Here is a 20,926-nt window from a genome sequence, read left to right on the forward strand (position 1 = left end):
TTAAATAGTATCTATAATTGGTTTGTTTATTCTCGAAATGTCACAATTGTTGTTCCCATTAATTTTTGTTTAAACATAGATTGCATGTCACTGGAGACAACAACATCCATGCTCAGTGTATGAAACACACCATCATTTAGATATGAGAGTTTCGTTAGATATAAAGCAAAAAGAACTCAGATCATCAGAAAAATATGATTGTCCTTATCTGATAATATTTTTTTTTAATTTGAAGTGAATCTTAAAATCGTATTCTCAGGCATGTCCAGTGCCTAGTCTTTTAAAAAAGAATACCTAACCATTTAAAAATATTGAGAGTCCTTGAATACTACTGATAGTGACATATCTAAGTTTGTTTCCCTTGAATTACATGACCATGTGAATGCAGTTCTTCGTATGGGCGTTGGTATATAATCATTGGTAGGGCATTGAGTACGCTAAATACCTGAGCACTCTTTCATTTAGCTTTTACAGCAAAGGACACTACAATAAATCCCTTCATAATGCCATACACTGTTCAGCATCATATCTTTCCTTGCTCTTTATTTCTCCTTTTTGCTCCCATGTAATTATCTCTACCTTTTATCATTTCTTACTTCAGTGCATATCTGGCATTTTCCCTTCTGCAACAGAGTTCATCTTTCCTTCCATCCTGTAATTTTATATACAATAAATGTTCTTAACCAGTATGAGTTCCCATGGATAATCCCACCATGGATCCCATATTATATCCCTTAAATTTAGCTCAAAATAAAGTACTGATACTTGCAAACACACATTATTACTTAGTAATTCCAGGAAATGTCACCTGAGTCAATTTATAGGATATATTCTAAATATTTCTTCTTGTCTAAATTGAATAAAAAAGCATATTGCATCATTGGGTTAACAATTGATACAGATAAACGAGTATATGATGGCTTGCTATTTGTCTTTTATATTCTCCAGTTTTAATGTACATATTTATGTATAAGTATACATGCTCATTCTAATCAGAAAATGATACTGCTAATTTTGAAAAACAAGCATCACACTACTGAAAAATGAGCAGCATTTTGTGGTACTAAATTGTGCCATACAAGTGAGTCAAATATTGAGGTTGGTCATGCATAAATTATAATAATTGTAGCACATTGAATTTTTCTAAAATAATGCATATCATCAAAGTCCTGTTAGAGTTAATCGGATTTACCCTTCCTATGTCTACATATGCACTAGTCATGACAAGCAAACCAACCTTGATTGGCCTTGTGAGGGTATCAGAATGGTTTGTCAGACATAAAAATACTTATAGGTACTAAATTAGCCCAGTAATATTGATATATTTGCTAGCATTGTCAACTATTATATTGTTTATGGCAGATGTTGTTAGTTCCAGATCTGGCATTTGAAATTTTAGATCTTAAATTTTTTCAGCATAAAATACAATGCATATGAGACCCACTATGTAAGGAAATTCATATTTAAGTTCGGGGGTTCTTATTTAAAATAATAATTATATTTGCTATCATAATTTTATATTTAATCTCAAAACATTATAGCGCTTTGGCATAAGCAGCTGTAAAATGAAGCGGATGCATAAGCATTCTGATGATAACTTGCAAATAGTGCAATATTTTGAAGTATCACTGCTCTTCAGTGGTGTTAGAATTTAAGCATTCTTGAAAACTAGAATGTCATAATCTTTGTAACTGTATTCCTTAGAAAAATATCCCACGTAGCAAAGTCCATCTAGTGAATTGACCTGTAAGAGAAATAAGAATTTAAAAATTAAATGAGGGTGTCTTCATTTAATACCTATTCCATTTCTGCAGAAAATGTTTAACATCAATTGATAATCAATGGATTGCATAATGGTCTTAAAAGCAGTTTTTCCATTCATTTCTGAAAGTGAGTTAATAAATTAGGACACTCTGTGATATACTATGCAAATTAAGATTGAGAAATTGAAAATATTAAGTTTTCTTAGACTTTTTTAACAGGCTAGGCATTTTATCTTCCAATATTTCATAACTCAGTCTTCATCCTCAGGACATTCAGCACTACGGTCAACTTATACAGGGTTTATTTTCATTTCCATATTGGTCTGGTGTTTCTAATTTTTCGGTCAATCATTTATTTCTATTCACATCTCAGAGCTTCCACAATTGGTTCAGGGCATGCATAACTAATGTAATGTTTGTTGTTGTGTTGTTCCAAACATATTCGAACTACACCCTTGGTCATTCAATCCCAGTATCTATTTCTGCCTAGTCAAAAGAGATTATGTGGCAATGATTGAGGCTATATTTTGTAATCACTTCTTTTTTGTTGATACAGTCTGATGCAACTTATGTCCCCCGGGTTATCCTGACCTCAGTGGTTCAGCCAGTTTCCTAGGCCCTGAGCCAATCAGTCGGCCAAAAATCCCATGCTCTGTCTTGTAAAGAAAAGGAAGAATAAAGATAGAAGATTGACACCGCCCAATTAGAAGATGCTGGACCATATTGGGAGTGTATATAAATATGGCAAAACTTCATCTGAACACCCGATATCTTGAGGATGATGACAGAGGTGGTATTTGTAGCATTAGTTGCAAAACACCTTTCCTGATCAGGAATCATGATTTTAGTTCATACACAGCATATGGTGAGGTAAAACCAAATCCTTCATAGTAGTAGTTGTTACTTTGGGAGGTGACCCTCAGCTGAAGGCATGTGTATCATTAGAGGAATAGGTGGGTAATTTGGTGGGGTTTGTTCAGAGAATGGAGAAATGGTGGAGGAAAACCAAGCATCAGAATCAGCCTACTCTTCGCAAAAGGTACTAAGGTGTTCACAGTTTAAAGTCCCATTGAATGAATAGTGTACTCCTTTTGATATCCTTTTAGCCCTCCAATTAGGGATAAGGGTGCCGCTGAAAGAATCTACCACTGCCAAAATTCAAAACAGAGACCTTGGGGTAGAAAACAAGTTTGCAAACAAAGGCACCAAACTGATCCTTAGAAATTCTTTGTGGGCACAAATCTATTTATCATCAATTTAAAGGTTAATTTGAACTAAATACAAAGCTGTGACCTTTCTGAATTCAAGTGGCATATGCTGGTTGCCTTTAAAATTTATCATTGTTATGCTAGGCAAATGTTCTTATTTAATAGCTGCTTCCTCTAAGCATTTTACAATGTTAAACATCTATGCTGGCTACAAAACTTACATCAGGAAATTGTCAAAGTATTTGTTAAAAGACTAGTGAATGAGATGGTGGAGGAAATTGATTTTGAAGGAGAAATCAGAATCTAAAGATGTCATGTCATGCTATAGATCTGCCAAGGATATAGCTGAGGCCAATAGGCATCGTTAGTATCTTGCGGCATTGCTGGTTTTCAAATGAATGTCCCAACTGCTATTGGAAATATTAGTTGGGCACATGGATGAATTGGATTGAGGTTAATTTTACATTTAGGGTTGTATACTGACCATCAATCAAGAAAAAATTTACCTTTCCAATTTCACTGCAATCACCAGGACGTATGATTCTTCCTATATAAAGAGGAGTTCCATCAACAGTTTGGCCTCCCCGCACCGCACAAGGTGGTATATTTTTCCCTGTTCCAGGAATCCATTCATAGTTGTACCCAACTAGCAACTGTAATTACATTCAAAATTTTACATAGTGAAATCATTTCAATAGAAAACATTTTGTCAGTTGGTGGTCTCAACATCTCACATACCTTAGTTTTGTATCGAGTTTTAATGCAGTATGCATTTTCATTCACTCAATTAATCGCAATTCGCTGGGATAAAATATTTTATGATGAAAAAAATATTTGAAACTTATCTTTGATCATGTTTCAATTCAGTAAATATGATCCCAAAAAAGGCTTTAAATCATTGGAAAGGGAAATATTTGTGAATACAATTTTCGATTAGTGCATGAACAAATAAGCTTTTGATGAATAACTGGTGTTTAAGTAAATAAAACTTGTCCTGGGGGAGTGTCACATACCCGTGTGATTACTGTGGCACTGTTAAAAAAAAAATTTTCTCTAGGTAATGCCAAGGGGATGTTGTTCAGTCATCAGAGGGTGAATTTCAACCCTTGAGATTTATTGAGTCAGATGCAGAAACTATTAGCTGCTGACCTCTGTCTTAAAGTACATAGTTTAAAACAGTGACTTCACTGTAATTTATTATAGGATTGTCTTTGTCATGCAGTCAGTGGTATCAATTTTTCTTTTATGTCTTCTCATGCTTTGATAGAATAGGTGAGTTCTTACTTCATCATTTAAAGTGCATCATCAACCATTTAGTCATTTCAGTGCAGCTCCTTGAACTATGTAATGCAGAGATGATGGTATGAAAGTTAGTCTTTTGAGCATAGAGCTTTATACCCAAGTGTATTTTGCATTCCTGAGTGTTTAGCTAGAGTTTTTGAGGACAATTTTGGTTAGGAATCGATAAAAATTGTTTGATTTTGATATGCACTAAGTTGCGAGATAACAAAATCACCACAACAACCCTAAACTTTGCTGTGTTTATGATCAATGGAATTTATTATATTGACTAAAGTATTCTAAAAAGTCTTAATGTAAATGAAAATTTTTGTCGAAAAAATTGAGTCATGATTGTTAGCCATTGGTTCACTTCAAATTTATGCTGTCAAAATGTACTGACACCCCTGACTTACAACCCTGCTGTAAAATTCAAGTTTAGTTATTAAGTCCAAGGTACATACTTGAAGGTTCTTATGGGTGAACTCTTTTCCTCCCCATGAGATGTACAGTTCCTGGTTGTCAATGAAAAATTTTCCAGGTATGAGATCTCCCTCATGAGTAGTCCTACCCACATAGTGATTGCATTTGGAATCATTTGTGCTAACTAAACCTTGAGTTGAAATAATTTCTGATGTTCGAAAATCTCTCCAATCAGCCTTTTGTTTGGGACATCCTGGTGAATAATTGCCTGTAATAGTGAAAGAAAAATGTTAGTTGTAGACTGTGAATATTACTAAATTAAAATTTGATGTGATCCTTAATGTTCAGAGTGAAATTTTACTATATTGATATATATTTATTTTGAAATAGTGAGGTGAAAAAATCAGTAAAAGAACATGGATTAAAAAGAGTTAGGATTATCTGGACCATCAAAGTTATTTTCATTTATATGGATTTACCAAATTTTGATAATTTAAAAAATTATAGCATATCATTATGCTTTTATCATAATGTCATATGTCTGGTCTCACTGCTCAGATCATCTTGTGTAAGGAATATAGAATAATCGTGTAACTTAAATTAAATGAATAACTTAAACTTCATGTTCTGGGTGGTATACCTTAATGAGCCTAAATTGCCAATCAATTGCATGTTTAATAACCAATGGCAACAGGTATTGCAGTTAGCACATGGATTTTCAGTTACCAGTACACATTCAAGTGTACAACATAATCCTTGCAGCTAGGCAAGACTATCTAATCCTGCAAGGAGTAGATAGTCTTGACTCTTCTTCAACTTCACAGCAGTGAGACCTGTGAAATGTGTATTGTTCAGTAAAATGCAGGAATTTTTTATTCTTGACTGGAAAACTGGGAAATTTTTAATCTTGGTTTAGTAGACTATGTACTGAGCCACTAAAATTTGAGCTTCACTTATCCTCATTATTGCTCACTCAATAGTAGTTTTCAAAACTCATTTGTTACTCATCATCATGCACTAAGGGCGAAGCCTTGTCATTGCAATCATTATCCTTTCTCCCTTTCCCTTTATTAATTTCCATGTTGTTTGTGCCCTTCATCACACCCTTTGGGCTTTCAAATTACAATTTTCTCGCTCTTCCTCTGCATCTCTTTTCGGGCACATTTCCTTCAAAAATATTTCTGAAGAAGTTGTTTTGTCTCAGCAGGTTGATCATGTTTTTTTATTTTTCCTTATTCCACCTCTTTAATGAGTGTCTGTTTTTCCTTCACTTCTTCTAGAACTTGAATATGGTATCAAGGTGTGAATGATGATAATGGGATTTTATTTCATCAATGGTATTTTGAACATCACCGGATATATATGCAATATTTTTTACAAAACAATCACGTATTTAGTTATATCAAGTTATGAGATATTCTAGCACATAAAGCTGAAGGCTTCTGATCTAGAAAATAGATTTTTCACTTCTTATTATTGTCAGAAATAATTCCAATTTTCCACTAGAGATTCAACTTAGGTTGTGAAGACATTGCTTTATCAGTTACTGATGATGAAGCAGTGACTTTGAAACCTGGGTGAAATTAAATATTTCTCTAGTTCAAAATTTGTATTATTTCATACAGTTTGATGCTCCATTTTCACCATATCACACCTGTTTCTTCATGATAAGTTATCTTTTCATTGTTTACATCCTTGACAGACCAGCAACATGCCATTGTATTATACTTAGCCAGTTATATTTGGTGGATTTTTATTACCTTGATGTATTAAAGTGATATTCGTAGAGCGTTACCAGGACAGTATATAATATGGTATTGCTCAATTTTACCTTTTGTGACCTGTGTAATAAGATTATTATGTCACTGCATGCGACATTATTTCATCATGGCTGGTTGTGCTTCACTTTTGCTTGCTTCATGCTATATTCACCTCATCTGTTCTCTTGAATAATCAATGAGATAAATGCCAGGGGACAGATAGCTCTGGTTAGTTACATGTACATTAAAAAAGTGAAATATACTTCACTTACCTTGGTCATCACCACCAGCTGCAACACCTCCACCAGTTCCACCAGCTTCAATAGGTTTGGCATTACCTGATAGACGTTGTATCCATATCTGATATTGATTGTGTGTTGTTACATATGCACTAGTCAAGCCGTCATCCCTAGAAGAAAAGTTGGTTTAGCCAATGGCTTTTCAAAGAAATGCTTCAATTTTGATGACTGAACTTGGTTCATTAATTGTTTTTAATCACATATGTTGATGTGATCATCATGCCAATTTAATTGAGTAATACTGCTATCAGTTACCATCAGTCTTGTAATAAGTTAGCTTAGATAGAATTTTTAGTGTGCAATAAGAGATTTTCAAGAATAGTAAATACATATATATTAAGAAACATTGTTTAAGGATTTCAGGTAAGTGTTGCTGCAATGATAGCTAATATCTAATCACCAATCAATTGCAGCCCTTTGTGTTGGAATGTGTCAGACTTGGATTAAATCAGAGGATATGAACAGCTATAAATAAAAATTCTTTCAACAATAAATGGCAATTCATAAAATGTGTAAAATAAATTGAAGAAATTATGGTACCAATTTTTAAGCCTCAAGTTTACAATTATAGAATTGATAAAATCAAATAATTCTCATGTAGTTTGGTAAGCATGAGTGATAGCGATTCGATTATTAATTGGTGTTCATTCATTTCCTTGAAAAAAATCCCATCAGTTATATGTTAAAGAAAATTAATATTTTTTCAAACGGTAAATGCACAACTAACTGCTTAATTATGGTTCATCTGTCATATCTATACTCACCCTACATGTCCATCAAATAGCTCTTTGGTGTTTTCATTTAATATATACAATGAGAGCCCTGGAAGAAATGTTTTTGTGAAGCAAATTTCATCGTTACTTCGGCTATTCCTTGATGACCTGAAAGAAAATCATTAATTTAATTTTTGAATTTTATGATTTAAATGAGAAGAAATTTTCTGGGGTTAGTTTTCCAATTTCATTTTGCTAGTATTTTAATTATAAACATATGAAAATATACAGTAGGATGTTTCTTACATCAATTCATTTAAGTTGTCTTTCCCAATATGTTAGAAAGGGAGTGATGTAGTGGCATTACAAAAGTTAAGGAGATATTCATAGTGTTGTACTTTGTGAATCACTACTTGACCATTTTTGATGAAAGTAATTTTCAAATTGAAATTATGTCTGTGTAAAAATGTCCTTGTGACTAAATTCCTGGGACAAGAGATGTGTATGTGGGCATCATGAAACACTATGAATTAGAGGTATTATTAAGAAATTTGAAGATCTAGTACTTACTGTGAGTTATATTACTTGTGTATTTCATGATAGGTTTATATATATTTTAATTGTAGCTGTTACAGTTTTTCTTTCTACCTATTAGCCTAGTTAAGGCTGCATTTATTTAATAATATGCTAATTAGATGATGAGCATATCACTTAGTTTATTTTCCCACTGTCTTTAATCTTGAGGTCCTTTATAAGCTGCAAAATTAGTTTCAAATATGTGCAAATGTAATATTATTATAATGGCTTCCCAGAAAGATTTGGGACTTAGCCAAAAAATCACATAGCTTGGGTGGAGCTGAAGGTGCCCAGATGCATTGCTGAGGTTCAAATTCGATCCCTCTAGTAAGTAGCCCTACATACCACTCACTTGACTACTCCTTCCCTGGAATTGGTGAGAGTAAGCAAAATATATTGAGCTAATAGACACAAGTTTGAAAATTGAATAAAACATAATAAACAGAGGGTAAACATTACACTGACCTCAGTGCCCCCAGGTGGAAGAGTGTTGCCAGATCCGTGTGATATGTTGTCAGATTAGACAGATGAATAGGAAATAAACAGTCTATGTTCCAGAAAACAGAGAATGTTTTCAATGGCGTCCCACATTGATAGGCTATTGGAATTCTCTGGTACTGTTTCACTAGGTGCTGCAAGAAGTTTTTTATCATACATCCCTCATTTTCTTCTCAAATGTATTATACAGTGCTCTTTCTATCAGGAAACTATTGTTGGCTATTCACGTAGAGTCTGATTAAGCTTTTTGGCCTGATTATGACCGGAGCACTATTCAGTAGAACGTTATTATGAGGGAAATGGCAAAATTTGCTTTTGAAGTTTATCAGTGTATATTGTCTTGCATTTTATTTGTTTATCATTCTAATTTCATATGAAGGTCCATTGGACATTTTCAGTTGTGTTTTTATGAATTTCTCGTGGATTATTCTAATATACAAACCACAACACTCAATATAGGGCTGGCAATGTTACTCTTGGGAGATGTCAGTTTTATTTTGGGTTTATATGCTGGTGGTCCAAAAGGGAATGTCTCCAACATTTTTAAAAATATAAATAAATATTTATTTTCAATAAGTGATGTATGATTTTATATCTTGAACATTCCTCCATTTTTCCACATAATTATCATTTTGGTCAGTTCATTTTTTTATGCACTTGGGCAGTTTTTGTAGGACCATATAATACCAATTCACCATCATGTTGTTGAGGAAGCATTGAACCTCATCTTTTACTTTATCATTGTTGCTGAAACACCTTTCTAGCCAAATGTTCTTTCACCTCAGGAAATAAGTGGTAGTCACTGGGTAACAAGTACAGACTATAGACTGGGTGGGTCTCATTGAACATGTTGCAGGAGAGACAGGTGACTTGGGGGAGAGCATTTTCATGGAGAAGGCTTATGCCCTAGCCTAACATTCCTCTTCTCCAGTTCTGAATTGCCCATCTGAGTTGTTTAAGGATTTCACCATACCTATAAGGATTTATTCTGGTTCTGGGAGCCATGAAGTTGACCAACTGTAGCCTTTTTAGATCCCAAACCACATATGTCATGATATTCCTTATAGACTGTTTGCTTGAATTTTTGTGATTGGGGCGAAAAGGAATGCCACCACCCACATGATTGCTATTTGGTCTCAAGTGTGAAGCAAAACACCCTGGTTTCATCACCCATTTCAAGCAATGCTAAGGAGGTGAAAGATGAGGTTCAACACTTCCTCAACAACACGACAGCAAGCTACTAAGACAGGAGAATATAGAAACTGCCCCAGTGCCTACAAAAATGCATTGACCAAAATTACAACTATGTAAAAAAATAGAGGAATGTTTAAGATTGTAAATAATTTATCAATTATTGAAAATAAATGCTTCAAGCTTTTCAAACAAAAAATAAACATAATAACTGATAGACAACCCTGCCTTACTTCTCTTCCTAATGCTGCCCATCTGGACTCTCCATCCCCCACTCACACCTGAGCAGTCTGTACATGTCTCAGACTGCTAAGGTTCAAGTGAGTCTGGATGGGTAATGTTAGGAAGAGGAGTAAGGCAGGGTTCTCCATTATCACCTGTGCTGTTCAATCTTTATGTGGAGGAAATGATTTAAGAGGCATGGGAAGAACTGGAGATAGGAATGAAAGTCCACAGGGAACTAATAAAATCAGTTGGATTTCCTGATGACCAAGCTTAAGTTTGTCAGTCGTCCAAGGGGTAATCAGCATTGCTGAGTAAATTTGAAATTCAGTGTAAGAGATATAGAATTAGAATCAATATAAATGGAACAAAATATGCGATTTTCTAGAAAGACAAATGCTAAAGTTATTATTGAAATAAGAGGACAAAAACTAGAGCACATGGAACAATTTACATATCTCCGAAGTGATTTGCACCAACACGGTCAAAGTAGTAGGGACGTAAGGAGAAGAATTGCTCTAGGTAATTGGCTTTCACAAGGAGGAGGGAGTTGATGACGGGGACGTTGAGTAAGGATGTTAAGAAAAGACTCGTAAAAGCTTTGATATGGAGCGTAGCTATGAGCAGCGCGGAAACGTGGTCATTGAAGCAGGAGGATAGACGTAGACTGGAGGCTTTTGAAATGTGGGTGTGGAGAAGGTGAAGTTGACAGAAAGGAAAACAAGAGGTAGTGCTTTGGTGGTGGAGGAGAGGGGTTTGTTTGTAGAGAGAAATCATTAGGAAACAGGAAAAATGAATGTAAAAAATATTGATCTGCAGTGGGTTGTTGAAGGCTGTTTTAAGGGGAGAATGTTAGGAAAATGAGGAAGGAGCAGGAATAGGATAGGGTTGTTGGACGGAATAAAGGGAGGAAGGAATACACGGTGATGAAGAGGGGAATGTTGTAGAGTAGGATTTTGGGTTGTGTTTTGCTTGGGGAGACAAAATATTTATTTCATAGCTGTGTCCATCCAAAACCTACCTTAGCTGGTAGATTACCTACAACTAATGGTGCACAATGTTTTGGTTACTGCATTAATATACTCACCCTGTTGTATTCAGGCAGGGCCCAATGCATAAGTCTTTTAGTTTGTAATTTTTACATGAAAAACATTCCTCACTGGTAGTACCCCAGCATCCATCAGTTGAGCATTGGCTGTGGCACATGTAGCCATCACTGACTGTTAGAATAATTAAGGCAAGTGTAAATCAAAAAATGGTGTCTCTTTTAAGTGATTCCATCTACTTTTGTCCATAATTATATTGAAATGAAATTATTGACTTTGTGATTCCAGACACTTCATTAAAAATATGACCCAGGTTTGGACGTTGAATGTCATTAGGTTGTCCTCATAGAAGCCAACTTGGTATCTATACCTTCTGAGTGGGGGAAGGGAGGTTGGTCAGAGAGGGAGGGTGGAGAGATAAAAAGGTTAAAATGTAGGTGGGAGGAAAGGAATATTACATCTTTTGGTATCAATTGTTGACTTGGAAGAGTGGTAGGTCTAGGAGTGGGAGGGATACAAAATTTTGTTAGTAAGTTCATCCATGCAACGGGCACATTTCAAAATTTCCAACTGTCCAAAGCATCGAGTCTTTAACCTTTATTTTCAAAATGAAGAGTGAGTGAAAAAGTTCCCTTTAAAGCTATATCATAATGAAAATAGTTATTATAACTTTTTAATTGTTAATTGTGACTCAATGTGTTTCCTTTATTAAATAAATGTTATCATCTAGTGTTGCTCCGAAATATAATGGTATATATTTTGTATTAACTGCTATTGAGTAGCCATGAGTCTTGGAGTATATTATGTATAAATATTAAACATTTTAGGTTTAAAATATATTTATCCTTATACAATCATTATACTTGTTGTCTTAGAAGCGATCATTTCTCCAGACATATGATCTTAACTACTCTTGCAATTCGTAAGACTATCAGAGTACACATTAACTTTAAGAAATTAGTATGATAATTAAAAAGTAGCAAACATATATATAGTTAATCTCTACCTCTTCCTCCATTACCTCAATCGTCATACTGCTAAGTTCTACTTACCACATTCATCTTCAGGGCGGTTTTCTTGAATCTGGATTGAATGAGTGCTGGACTTCTTAATTTCATTCCAATTGTTTTGATTCAATAAACAGAGGTCCTTATTATCATGAATGGTTATACCCCCTTTTGATATTTCCTTTAATGAACGCAGACCCAAAGTCTTGATTGAAGTTTTTACAATTGATAAGGCTGCCTTGTCAGGGGTCAAATATTCACCTTTAATTTTATTTAAGCTCCTGTGTACAAAATCAAAGTATTTTTTTTAGGATAAAATTTGTTGTATTTCAGGTTTTGATAATATTCAAGGGAAAATACTGTTGAAGTTAACTAAAATTTTCCAAAATATTGAAGAAATTCAAAGAAGTGCGGGAGATGCCACAACTCTAACAGAGCCATCCACAAATGTGCATTGAAATGCAACAATTTCAAAGTGCATATACCATTTGCCTCGTACACTTTGATATTGTTTCATTTATACAGATAATAAAGTTGTTTTAAATTTTAATTATGCATAGCTGAATGTTTTGTTTTCTAGGTAGGCCAGCAAAGAACATTTGTCATTAATGTCCATTGTTCATAGTTTTAAAAAATACTTACCTGAAAAACGAAAGATCTTTGAAGAAAGGATGTGATCCTTTTATGCTAAGATATCCTGTGATTTCTTTTACAGTGCTGAAGACTTCAAGAGCATCTGGATGCATCTCTTTATAAAGAGGTCCAGGAACAAAGTGAGAATGGAACTTTTGAAATCCAGAGAATGTTATATCCCTGATCTCAACAGATCCCTGGATGGTGGTGCAGTTGTGAAATTTGTCAATATTCCCAGAATGAATGACATCCACCCCATCACATACTTTGTGGCAGAGTCCATCACAAGGGATGCATTCTCCTTGGTTAACCTGGAGAAAGAGGTTAGTAAAAATTTTAATTGGCCTTCATTGTAATTACTTTTTCATCTCTCTCTTATCCTGTATCATGCACTCCTTTGGATTTGGAAGTAATTCCTTTGAAAAAATATGTATATGTATAATATTACGTTGGAAATTATAATGTTGGGCGGAATTATGAGAGGAAGGAAGTACATAGAGATGAAGAGAGACTTGTTGTAGAGTAGGATGTTGGGATGTGTTTTGTGTGGAGATATTTATTTGGTAGTTGTGTCCATCCAAAACATACCTTAACCAGTAGGTTACCTTAAAAAAAAATACATATATATACATACATATATATATGTATATATATATATATATATATATATATATATATATATATATATATATATATATATATATATATATATATATATATATATATATGTATATATATATATATATATATATATATGTATATATATATATCATTTTACATAGGCCAATGTTCCACACCACTTAACATTAGGATTAATAACCACCGCGCCTCGTGCAATCCCTCCTCTCCGTCCGCGGGTCTCCCCATCCCTAAACATGCTTCCCATCATAATACCCCTTTCAACCTGTGCTACAATGTTTCCGTCCTGGCCTCCCTTCCCACATCCGATAACCCTATACAATTAAAAACACTTGAAATGGCATTCATTTACATCTGTATGGCCTATCAGCATCCGGGCCTCAATGTCGTTCACTGATGCGAATGGCCTAAAATTGTTACTTTGTGGAAGCCCACCCTCACCCCTCCTTCGCCTCCCGTTCTCCCCTTCTCCTGGCCCCCTTCCCTTTCTCTCGCACCCCTCACCTCAACAACTCCAGCAGTCATTACTTCTATATCTTCAGAGGAAGACGGATTGTTTCCGTCGAAATATCAAGAAATAACGTGTGAGTGTTCTTCTTTTTTTTTGTGTTTCTATATTGTGTGTTACTGTGTATTGTACTATTCGGCACTTCCGTGTTACGTCTACGAAAGCATATATGTATATATATATATATATATATATATATATATATATATATATATATATATACATATATATATGTATATATATATGTATATATGTATATATATATATATATAAATATATATATACACATACATATATATGTATATATATATATATATATCTCTGATAACTTGGTTACAGCATTCTGTTTCGACGACCCATCTCCTACAAGGAATCTTCTGCAATTGTTCTTCGTTTAGCTTCATGCATTTTTCAATTTGTATATCATATTTTTACCACCTAGAGGTTTCCTTTCTTGAAAGAGTGTGGAATTCTTTAAAACACGTAATCCACTTGAAAACGGATGTTTTCTTCAGAGCATTATCACCATAAACAGCTGTCAACATTTCAGTTATTTCTTGATAACTTTTACCTTACTTCACCAAAAACTTGTTAATGTCAATTCGTTGCTCTGTGATTTTGTCAATTTCCATTTTCGACAAACAGTGAAAACAAGAACAACAGAAACTAACATAACTGGCATCATACACATAGATTGACAATCCACCAAGCACAGACGGCTCATTGGGTCTCAGGCAGCTAGCGCTGCTAGTGGGTGGGGCTGTAGTCCACGTCATGGCTGCCAGATTGCACCAGTTTGCATAGTTTTTGGGCAGACCACATATATTGCACCAATAATGGAAAACTTTGCCTTTTGCTATATCTATTTATGGTCCAAACAAAATTATATATGAGTGAGAAGAGCAGTTGAATGTAGATTTGGTCCAAATTGTTATAAAATTTTCCATTCCCCAGAATTTTGGCAAACGTTTTTGTTCCCTGAATTACTATGACTTAGTTTTGCAGATATTATCCACATGGAAGTGTGTGTCCACTCATGAAACTGTAGTAATCGTGCAATTCTGTTTCAGTGCTCAATAGTTCCTGTTCTCTCCCAATACAGAAGTGAAAGTATAGGACTTGTCATCTCCCTTTGTGCCTATTAGTTTGAGTGATAAACATTGGCATCATTCTGCCTGTTTTTTTTAAGTGCGCTGGTGGATTGAAATTGATTAGGCTGAGATTTAAGGGGATAAGAAGAGATTATTGTCCAAGAGGAGTGTTGATGGAACATGAATGTCTCCAATTTTAAATGAGCACATTATGCAATCATTAGGTACCCAGCAAGGTTAAAATTGTATGATACTTCTTTTTCAAGCCCCATATAGTGAGGAGGATCCACTTCTGAAAAGACTATGGAAAAACCATAAAACAAAAGCATTCTTTTCAAGAGCTAGGATATGCACACGGTATTGCAAATATTAATTTCCTGACATTTTTAAACTGAACAAATGATTGATCAGTTTGAATAAGAGCTCCAAACAGAATGCCCATAGTTTTGGGGGAAGAGAATTCAAGTAAATATTAGAGGACACTATTTTGCATAGATCCCTTCAACATTCCTTAATACAAAATGATATGAAAGGATAAACATGAGACCTTATTCATCGCATTGAGTGGGGGGCAAGGACACATTTGCCTATTGTAATAAAATATGCAATAAAGTGAATCAGTCTCATTTTAGTGGCTATAGAGGGGAAGATAACAAAGATAATGTACCTAGAAAAGACAAGAACAGGAGATTAATATATAAACCCAAAGGTTGCTTTGGGCTAGGTCTATGGGTAGCTAGGTACCTGTATTGAATCTTATTGAGGTTTAATGTCACTTACCCTCTTTCCAGGAGGACAAACTAGTACACAGGCATCATTATCCTTGAGCATAGGACTGGGGCAATTCCTTACACAGGCACCTCCGTATTTATATTTTCCCCTGGGGCAACTTACTACGCATGCCCCATCATCATTGTAATGCTTGCAAGCCTGTTTGGAAATAAATAATCACATCTTAATAAAATTTCGTTTAGAGAAGAAGGTACTCATTTTTTCAATTTGATACTTCTGGTTGAATAAATCATCTCATAGTTTAAAAAGCTACCTCTGTTTAGCCTGAAAGAATCCTGTAATCATATAGCAAAGTGCTTCATTTAATAGTACTTTGCGAAAATAAAAGTTCTCTGTGAACCTGAAGCTAGCCAACGGAAGGAGCTTAATCCATGAAAATATGTTAATGTTTGAATAATAGGTGATCTCTTATTTTGTATTATAGTGAAAGCATGTAGGTGATAAGACAACCTGGAAAAATATTTTCCAGTCATGAAGCAACTTTCTGAGGTATCCTCTACCTTTTTCACGTTGTGATATCTTACTTCTTTCATCCATTGAATTCATTTATGCATGAAATTTAAAGGACATGGGTTTCAAAAGACTTTGAGATACAAATGCACATCGACATAAGTGAGGACATTTTCACGCAATTGGAACTATGCCGATGTTAGAATAATCGGAAATGCTTGAAGAGCAACCTGTCATATCTGTTGCATGCATCCATCCCACAAATGAATACCCTACTGGAAACTCAGAAGCTACTGCAAAATTTTCATTATGACCCAAATTTTTAATTACCAGTTTTAAAAGAATTCTTCTGAATTTTAAAACCATAACCATTCTAATTAAAATCAAAAACTAGGAAAATTTAGCAATTCAACTTACAGTGCAATCATTTGGTTGTGAGCCCTTACATCCAACAGCACAGTATGAGTGGCAGCAATCCGTGTAGCCTTCTGCAAAGCATTTCCCTGAGCATTCCGAATGACATTTCTGTTGGTTGATCCTCTGGCAATTCTCGGGACCAGGCCCCCAGCATTTTCCATTACAAGACACATCACAAGGAGAGCATTCTGTGTCAGAATCATTGATGTCAAAAGTGTTGGATTTCCAATCTTCGTTTATATTCTTCCATGATATTTTCTTAATGTGGCATAAATTATAGCTTTGAAGGAATCCAACACATCCTCTCTGAATTTCTGCCAATGAAGGAAAATTCATGTTAGGTTCATTGGTTTATTAAGTCACTCAAAATAAGTGTATGTAGTATTTACTTATTGATAAGTTTGTCTCCATTCTGCAATAAATCACTTGAATAAATATAATCATTGATTAATTGAGTAGTTTCAAGCATGATGTGGTGGAATTCAAACATAATAAAAAGCGGATGGTAGCAATTTACCTCTTGATATCTAGGGGAAAATTGCTACTACCTGTTCTTTATTCAATGATTGATAAGTGACATATTCATATTCAATAATATTCAGCCCTACTTAATTGTTACTCATGTTAGTAATACATTTAAAGTGAGTTTTCGATGGACACAGAACCTCCATTAAATGTCTATGCCTTGACAAACACAGTACAGGGTGGCACCCTCTTATACGGCAAAGACATCTTCAATGCTGCATGATTTCTGCCTTCGATAATCTCATTCAACATGACAATCCTATTCCTTGCCCTCCCTCACTTGCCTAACATCTGCACCTCAATGATGGTTTTCAATGTCCCATTTATAATCAAAGTACTCTGCCTTCACTTTCCTTGTCTCCTTTGAATTTCTTCTAATAACTCTTTCTCTCTTCCCCCACTATTTCTAGCAGTTCTTCATTTCTTTTCCTCTCCATCCGTTTAATTTTTTACATCCTTCTCTACATTTACATTTCAAAAGCTTCTAATCTATACTTATTAACTTCCCTCAAAAACTAAGATTAAGAAAGACTAAGATGAAGATTGTATCAAAGTTTCTGCTAATCTTTTCATTAAATCCCTAATTATCAACTCTTTCTTAGTAAAAGATAATTTCCTTAATGCAACTCTTTATCTACAATCTTGACCACTGCATTCAAAATGCTTCTTAGATAAGCAAACTAAACTGGCCCACATGCTCTAGTTTACGCCTTCTAATTTTAACGCTTGACTTAAGGCCTCCTATTTCTTGAAAAGTCCATTACCTTTGTTTGTTTAGATTGATTCTCTCCTCAACTAAATGCAGTCATTTAATTTCAAAGCTTAGAGTGTAGTGATATTCTTGGAATAGTTACTCTTACCAAGATTCATCTGTTATTTTCTCTGTCATTGAGTGCATATTAAACATATGTTTACTGAGTAGGTGCCTATTTATCATATTCGATGGTGTATAAGATGCCCGTCATTCCAGTAAGGTACAGAAAAAAAATTTTTGACAGTCCACACAAAAGCCTAACACTTCACCAACTTAAGCTTAAGTTCCTTTTAGTCCTTAGGTTTCAGAAAAGCCAATTAGTTGGCACAATCATTGATCTAATTACCAAAAGCATCTGTTTCCATGCTCCTTAGCATAGTCTAACTTTCTTAGTTTTGATTCAATTGTGTAGCTTAATCTTTTGTGTCCTGTTATCATATTTATTGGGTAATTTGTTAAAACAAATCATTCCCCTTGGTAACAAGAGCACCTGCTCTTTTATTATCAGTCATGATAAAATAGGATTTTTCCATTTGATACCTCACTTTCACTTCTTTCAACATCGCAGAAGTGAGCAATATGACATTCATGTCACATAATAGCAATAGGCTTAATAATAGCAATCCCAACAACACCATTCTTCAATTGAATATTGAATATAATATATAAGTAAGTATAATGATTCAAATATGATAGAGTCCATATGGGGTAGAAATAACATTCAGTAATAAACGTTATCTCATGGAGTTCGAACTTTCAAATGTAACGTGTGGTTTTTTTTAACTATAATTATGGAAAAAAGGTTTGCTTACATTTTGTTAAAAACCATTAGTATTACTGTCATTACTTAAGAGATAAACAATAGGCCCACAATTTTGAGTCATGTTTTCTGAAACAATTTCATTTGCAGGATGCACCAGTAGGCACCTGTCCTGGAAATATTTGACTCACATTGATGTATATCCATCCAAATATATTTCTTTGTAGTCCAAAGAAAATATAATAAGTTTTTTTTTATTGAAACTGCTGAATCAGTGTGGTTCATTGATACATTTTATTTTGGAAAGGCATCAGCAGAAATCGTTGTTTTATGTAGCCAGTTTATGACAGAGAATTCATGAATTATATTCTGCTGTACACCCTGTAATTGATATAGATGTGGAGAGAAAACATACCTTTATCAATGCATAGTTATCATGTTAGTTTCTTGTTTTCATGAATACCTGTGGTCACCCTGTAAACATAGTTAATTCATGGAAAGGAGGCATTATAAAAAACATAAATATATCTGAGATATCACACTATCCCTCCCCCATTGAACATCCTAAACACAGCTCATCATGATTTCATGGGCCATTTACCTTCCTTTAGAGTCATTATTTCAAATAAGAGATGTTTAACGTGTAAACCCCTCCTCTTCCAAACCAATTTTCTTTTGAAATAGTTTTTTTTAATTGTTTTTACTTTTATATTGTAAATACAAGTTATTTAATTATAAATATTTAGTTTTACCTATTATTTTTTCATTTTTCTATAAAGGATATCCCTATTCATTGTTTCAGCCATCATGTTAATGTGCAGCTTATCTTTCACACTTATCAATAATCTAACCTAATTATACGAGTATAAATGGATGAGACCCATTGCTTGAAAATTGAAAGTGCAAAGTATTTCAAGGGTCCCAATTGTTTTTTTATTATTTTTAACTTTATAAAACAGAAAGCCAATCTCATCTAGAAAATATCACGACTTTCCTTGTCATTATACCTTTTGAAAAGTTTTACTTGGTACTAAATTAGAAGTGTGAGACTTCCTTCTTTAATTTTTCACGAGTTTCATAGGTTGAGAATTACTAGTTTCAAGAATTTGGAACAAATTTAGTTCCATTTGAATAGTAGCACCCGTTAGGATCGTCATGGAGGAGACCCTCGATTTGAAAATTGAAAATATAAATTCAGGGGCCTCATCTCTATTTTGTGAGCTGCTCACCTCTCAGGGCCGGCATCTCTAGGTATTGGGACGTGACCGTGGTGGCCAGGAGGGCGAATCCTTCCCTCTGGGTGGAGGTCTTCATGAGTTTCTCTCCCCGAATGATTTGCAGGTTGGTCAAGGGCACTCGGCGCGCTCCGACGTTGAACAGCAAGACGTAGCCGGAAACCTCGCGGATGTGACTCAGGAAGGATAGGTCCGCCCCTTCGCTCCTGATCCACGTCAATTCAAGATTTCCTTGCACAAAGTTGCAGCCAGTGTAGCGCTCTCTCAGCTCCCGTAGGTGGGCTTCGTGGCTCGATGGCTCCACGAGCCCCGCGCGAGTGCCATGGCAAACTGAAATGCGAAAGTTGATTTCTTATTTCACTGTTCAGTGTCCGAATATTATTTCGCGGGATACTTGATTCCAATATTGACCGTTTGTGAGAAGGAATCATCGATCTAAATCATTTTGCGCACAGTTTATTCCAAATGAAATTCGAGCTTCTTTACGGCCATAATTTGAAGGCATTCCTTCGTGAAGGAAAGTGATAAACATTATTCATCCTATGATTGTCCTAAATACGGAAGTCGCTGAGCAGAATCATCTGGAGAGTGATTTAAATGGATCAGTTGCTCTTGTTCATAAAAGTTCACAAATTAATCATTTATAGTGGCCGATTCTTTCTACGTAAGCTGAGTAAACTCTTATCCGGCCATAATCTAGTAGTTTAATCAAAACAGGTTGAATAATCAAGTAGTATTAATTTTAACCAGAAACAAGTAATATTAATTTTGAACAAAGCAATCATAAAAAATAGTAACTAGAGATCGGGTGGCCTGGCATTTGAGATCATTTGCTGATACGGAAAACTTAATTGGCATAATGATAATATTAATTCTTAAAATATAGAAGTTAGAGTTAAACAGTACGTAATCAATTCTATTATATTCTTACCGCTTGTGGACTACGCTTGGCATAGAAAGTCTATGTTTTTTTGATCATTTCTCACCTCTATTTCTCCTGATTTTCGCAAATGTCGATATTTTTTATATAAAAATATACTTTCAGAACCACAGGATTTTCGACTGATGTGAAATCATAGAATTCCATGTCGACCTATTCATGAATTCAGCACTTATCAGGCACATACATGGCTCATGC

At 34.6% G+C, this 20,926-nt stretch overlaps 1 protein-coding gene across 1 annotated transcript; it reads right to left on the reverse strand.

Annotated features, from left to right (window-relative positions):
- Positions 1-1,535: 1,535 nt before the first annotated feature.
- Positions 1,536-15,127, reverse strand: LOC139694073 (uncharacterized). The gene is made up of 9 exons (XM_071592497.1): positions 15,110-15,127; positions 12,627-12,928; positions 12,030-12,265; positions 11,019-11,151; positions 7,496-7,612; positions 6,705-6,841; positions 4,714-4,940; positions 3,478-3,624; positions 1,536-1,744 (listed from the first exon to the last, which is right to left on the reverse strand). Exons 1-9 carry the CDS (start codon positions 15,125-15,127, stop codon positions 1,652-1,654), a joined length of 1,410 nt encoding a protein of 469 aa, XP_071448598.1. The 3' UTR covers positions 1,536-1,651.
- Positions 15,128-20,926: the final 5,799 nt, after the last annotated feature.

The sequence above is a fragment of the Hetaerina americana genome, unplaced genomic scaffold (assembly GCF_022747635.1).
Source record: "Hetaerina americana unplaced genomic scaffold, ioHetAmer1.1.p SCAF_5, whole genome shotgun sequence".
In the NCBI taxonomy this organism is placed as follows: Eukaryota; Metazoa; Arthropoda; class Insecta; order Odonata; family Calopterygidae; genus Hetaerina; species Hetaerina americana.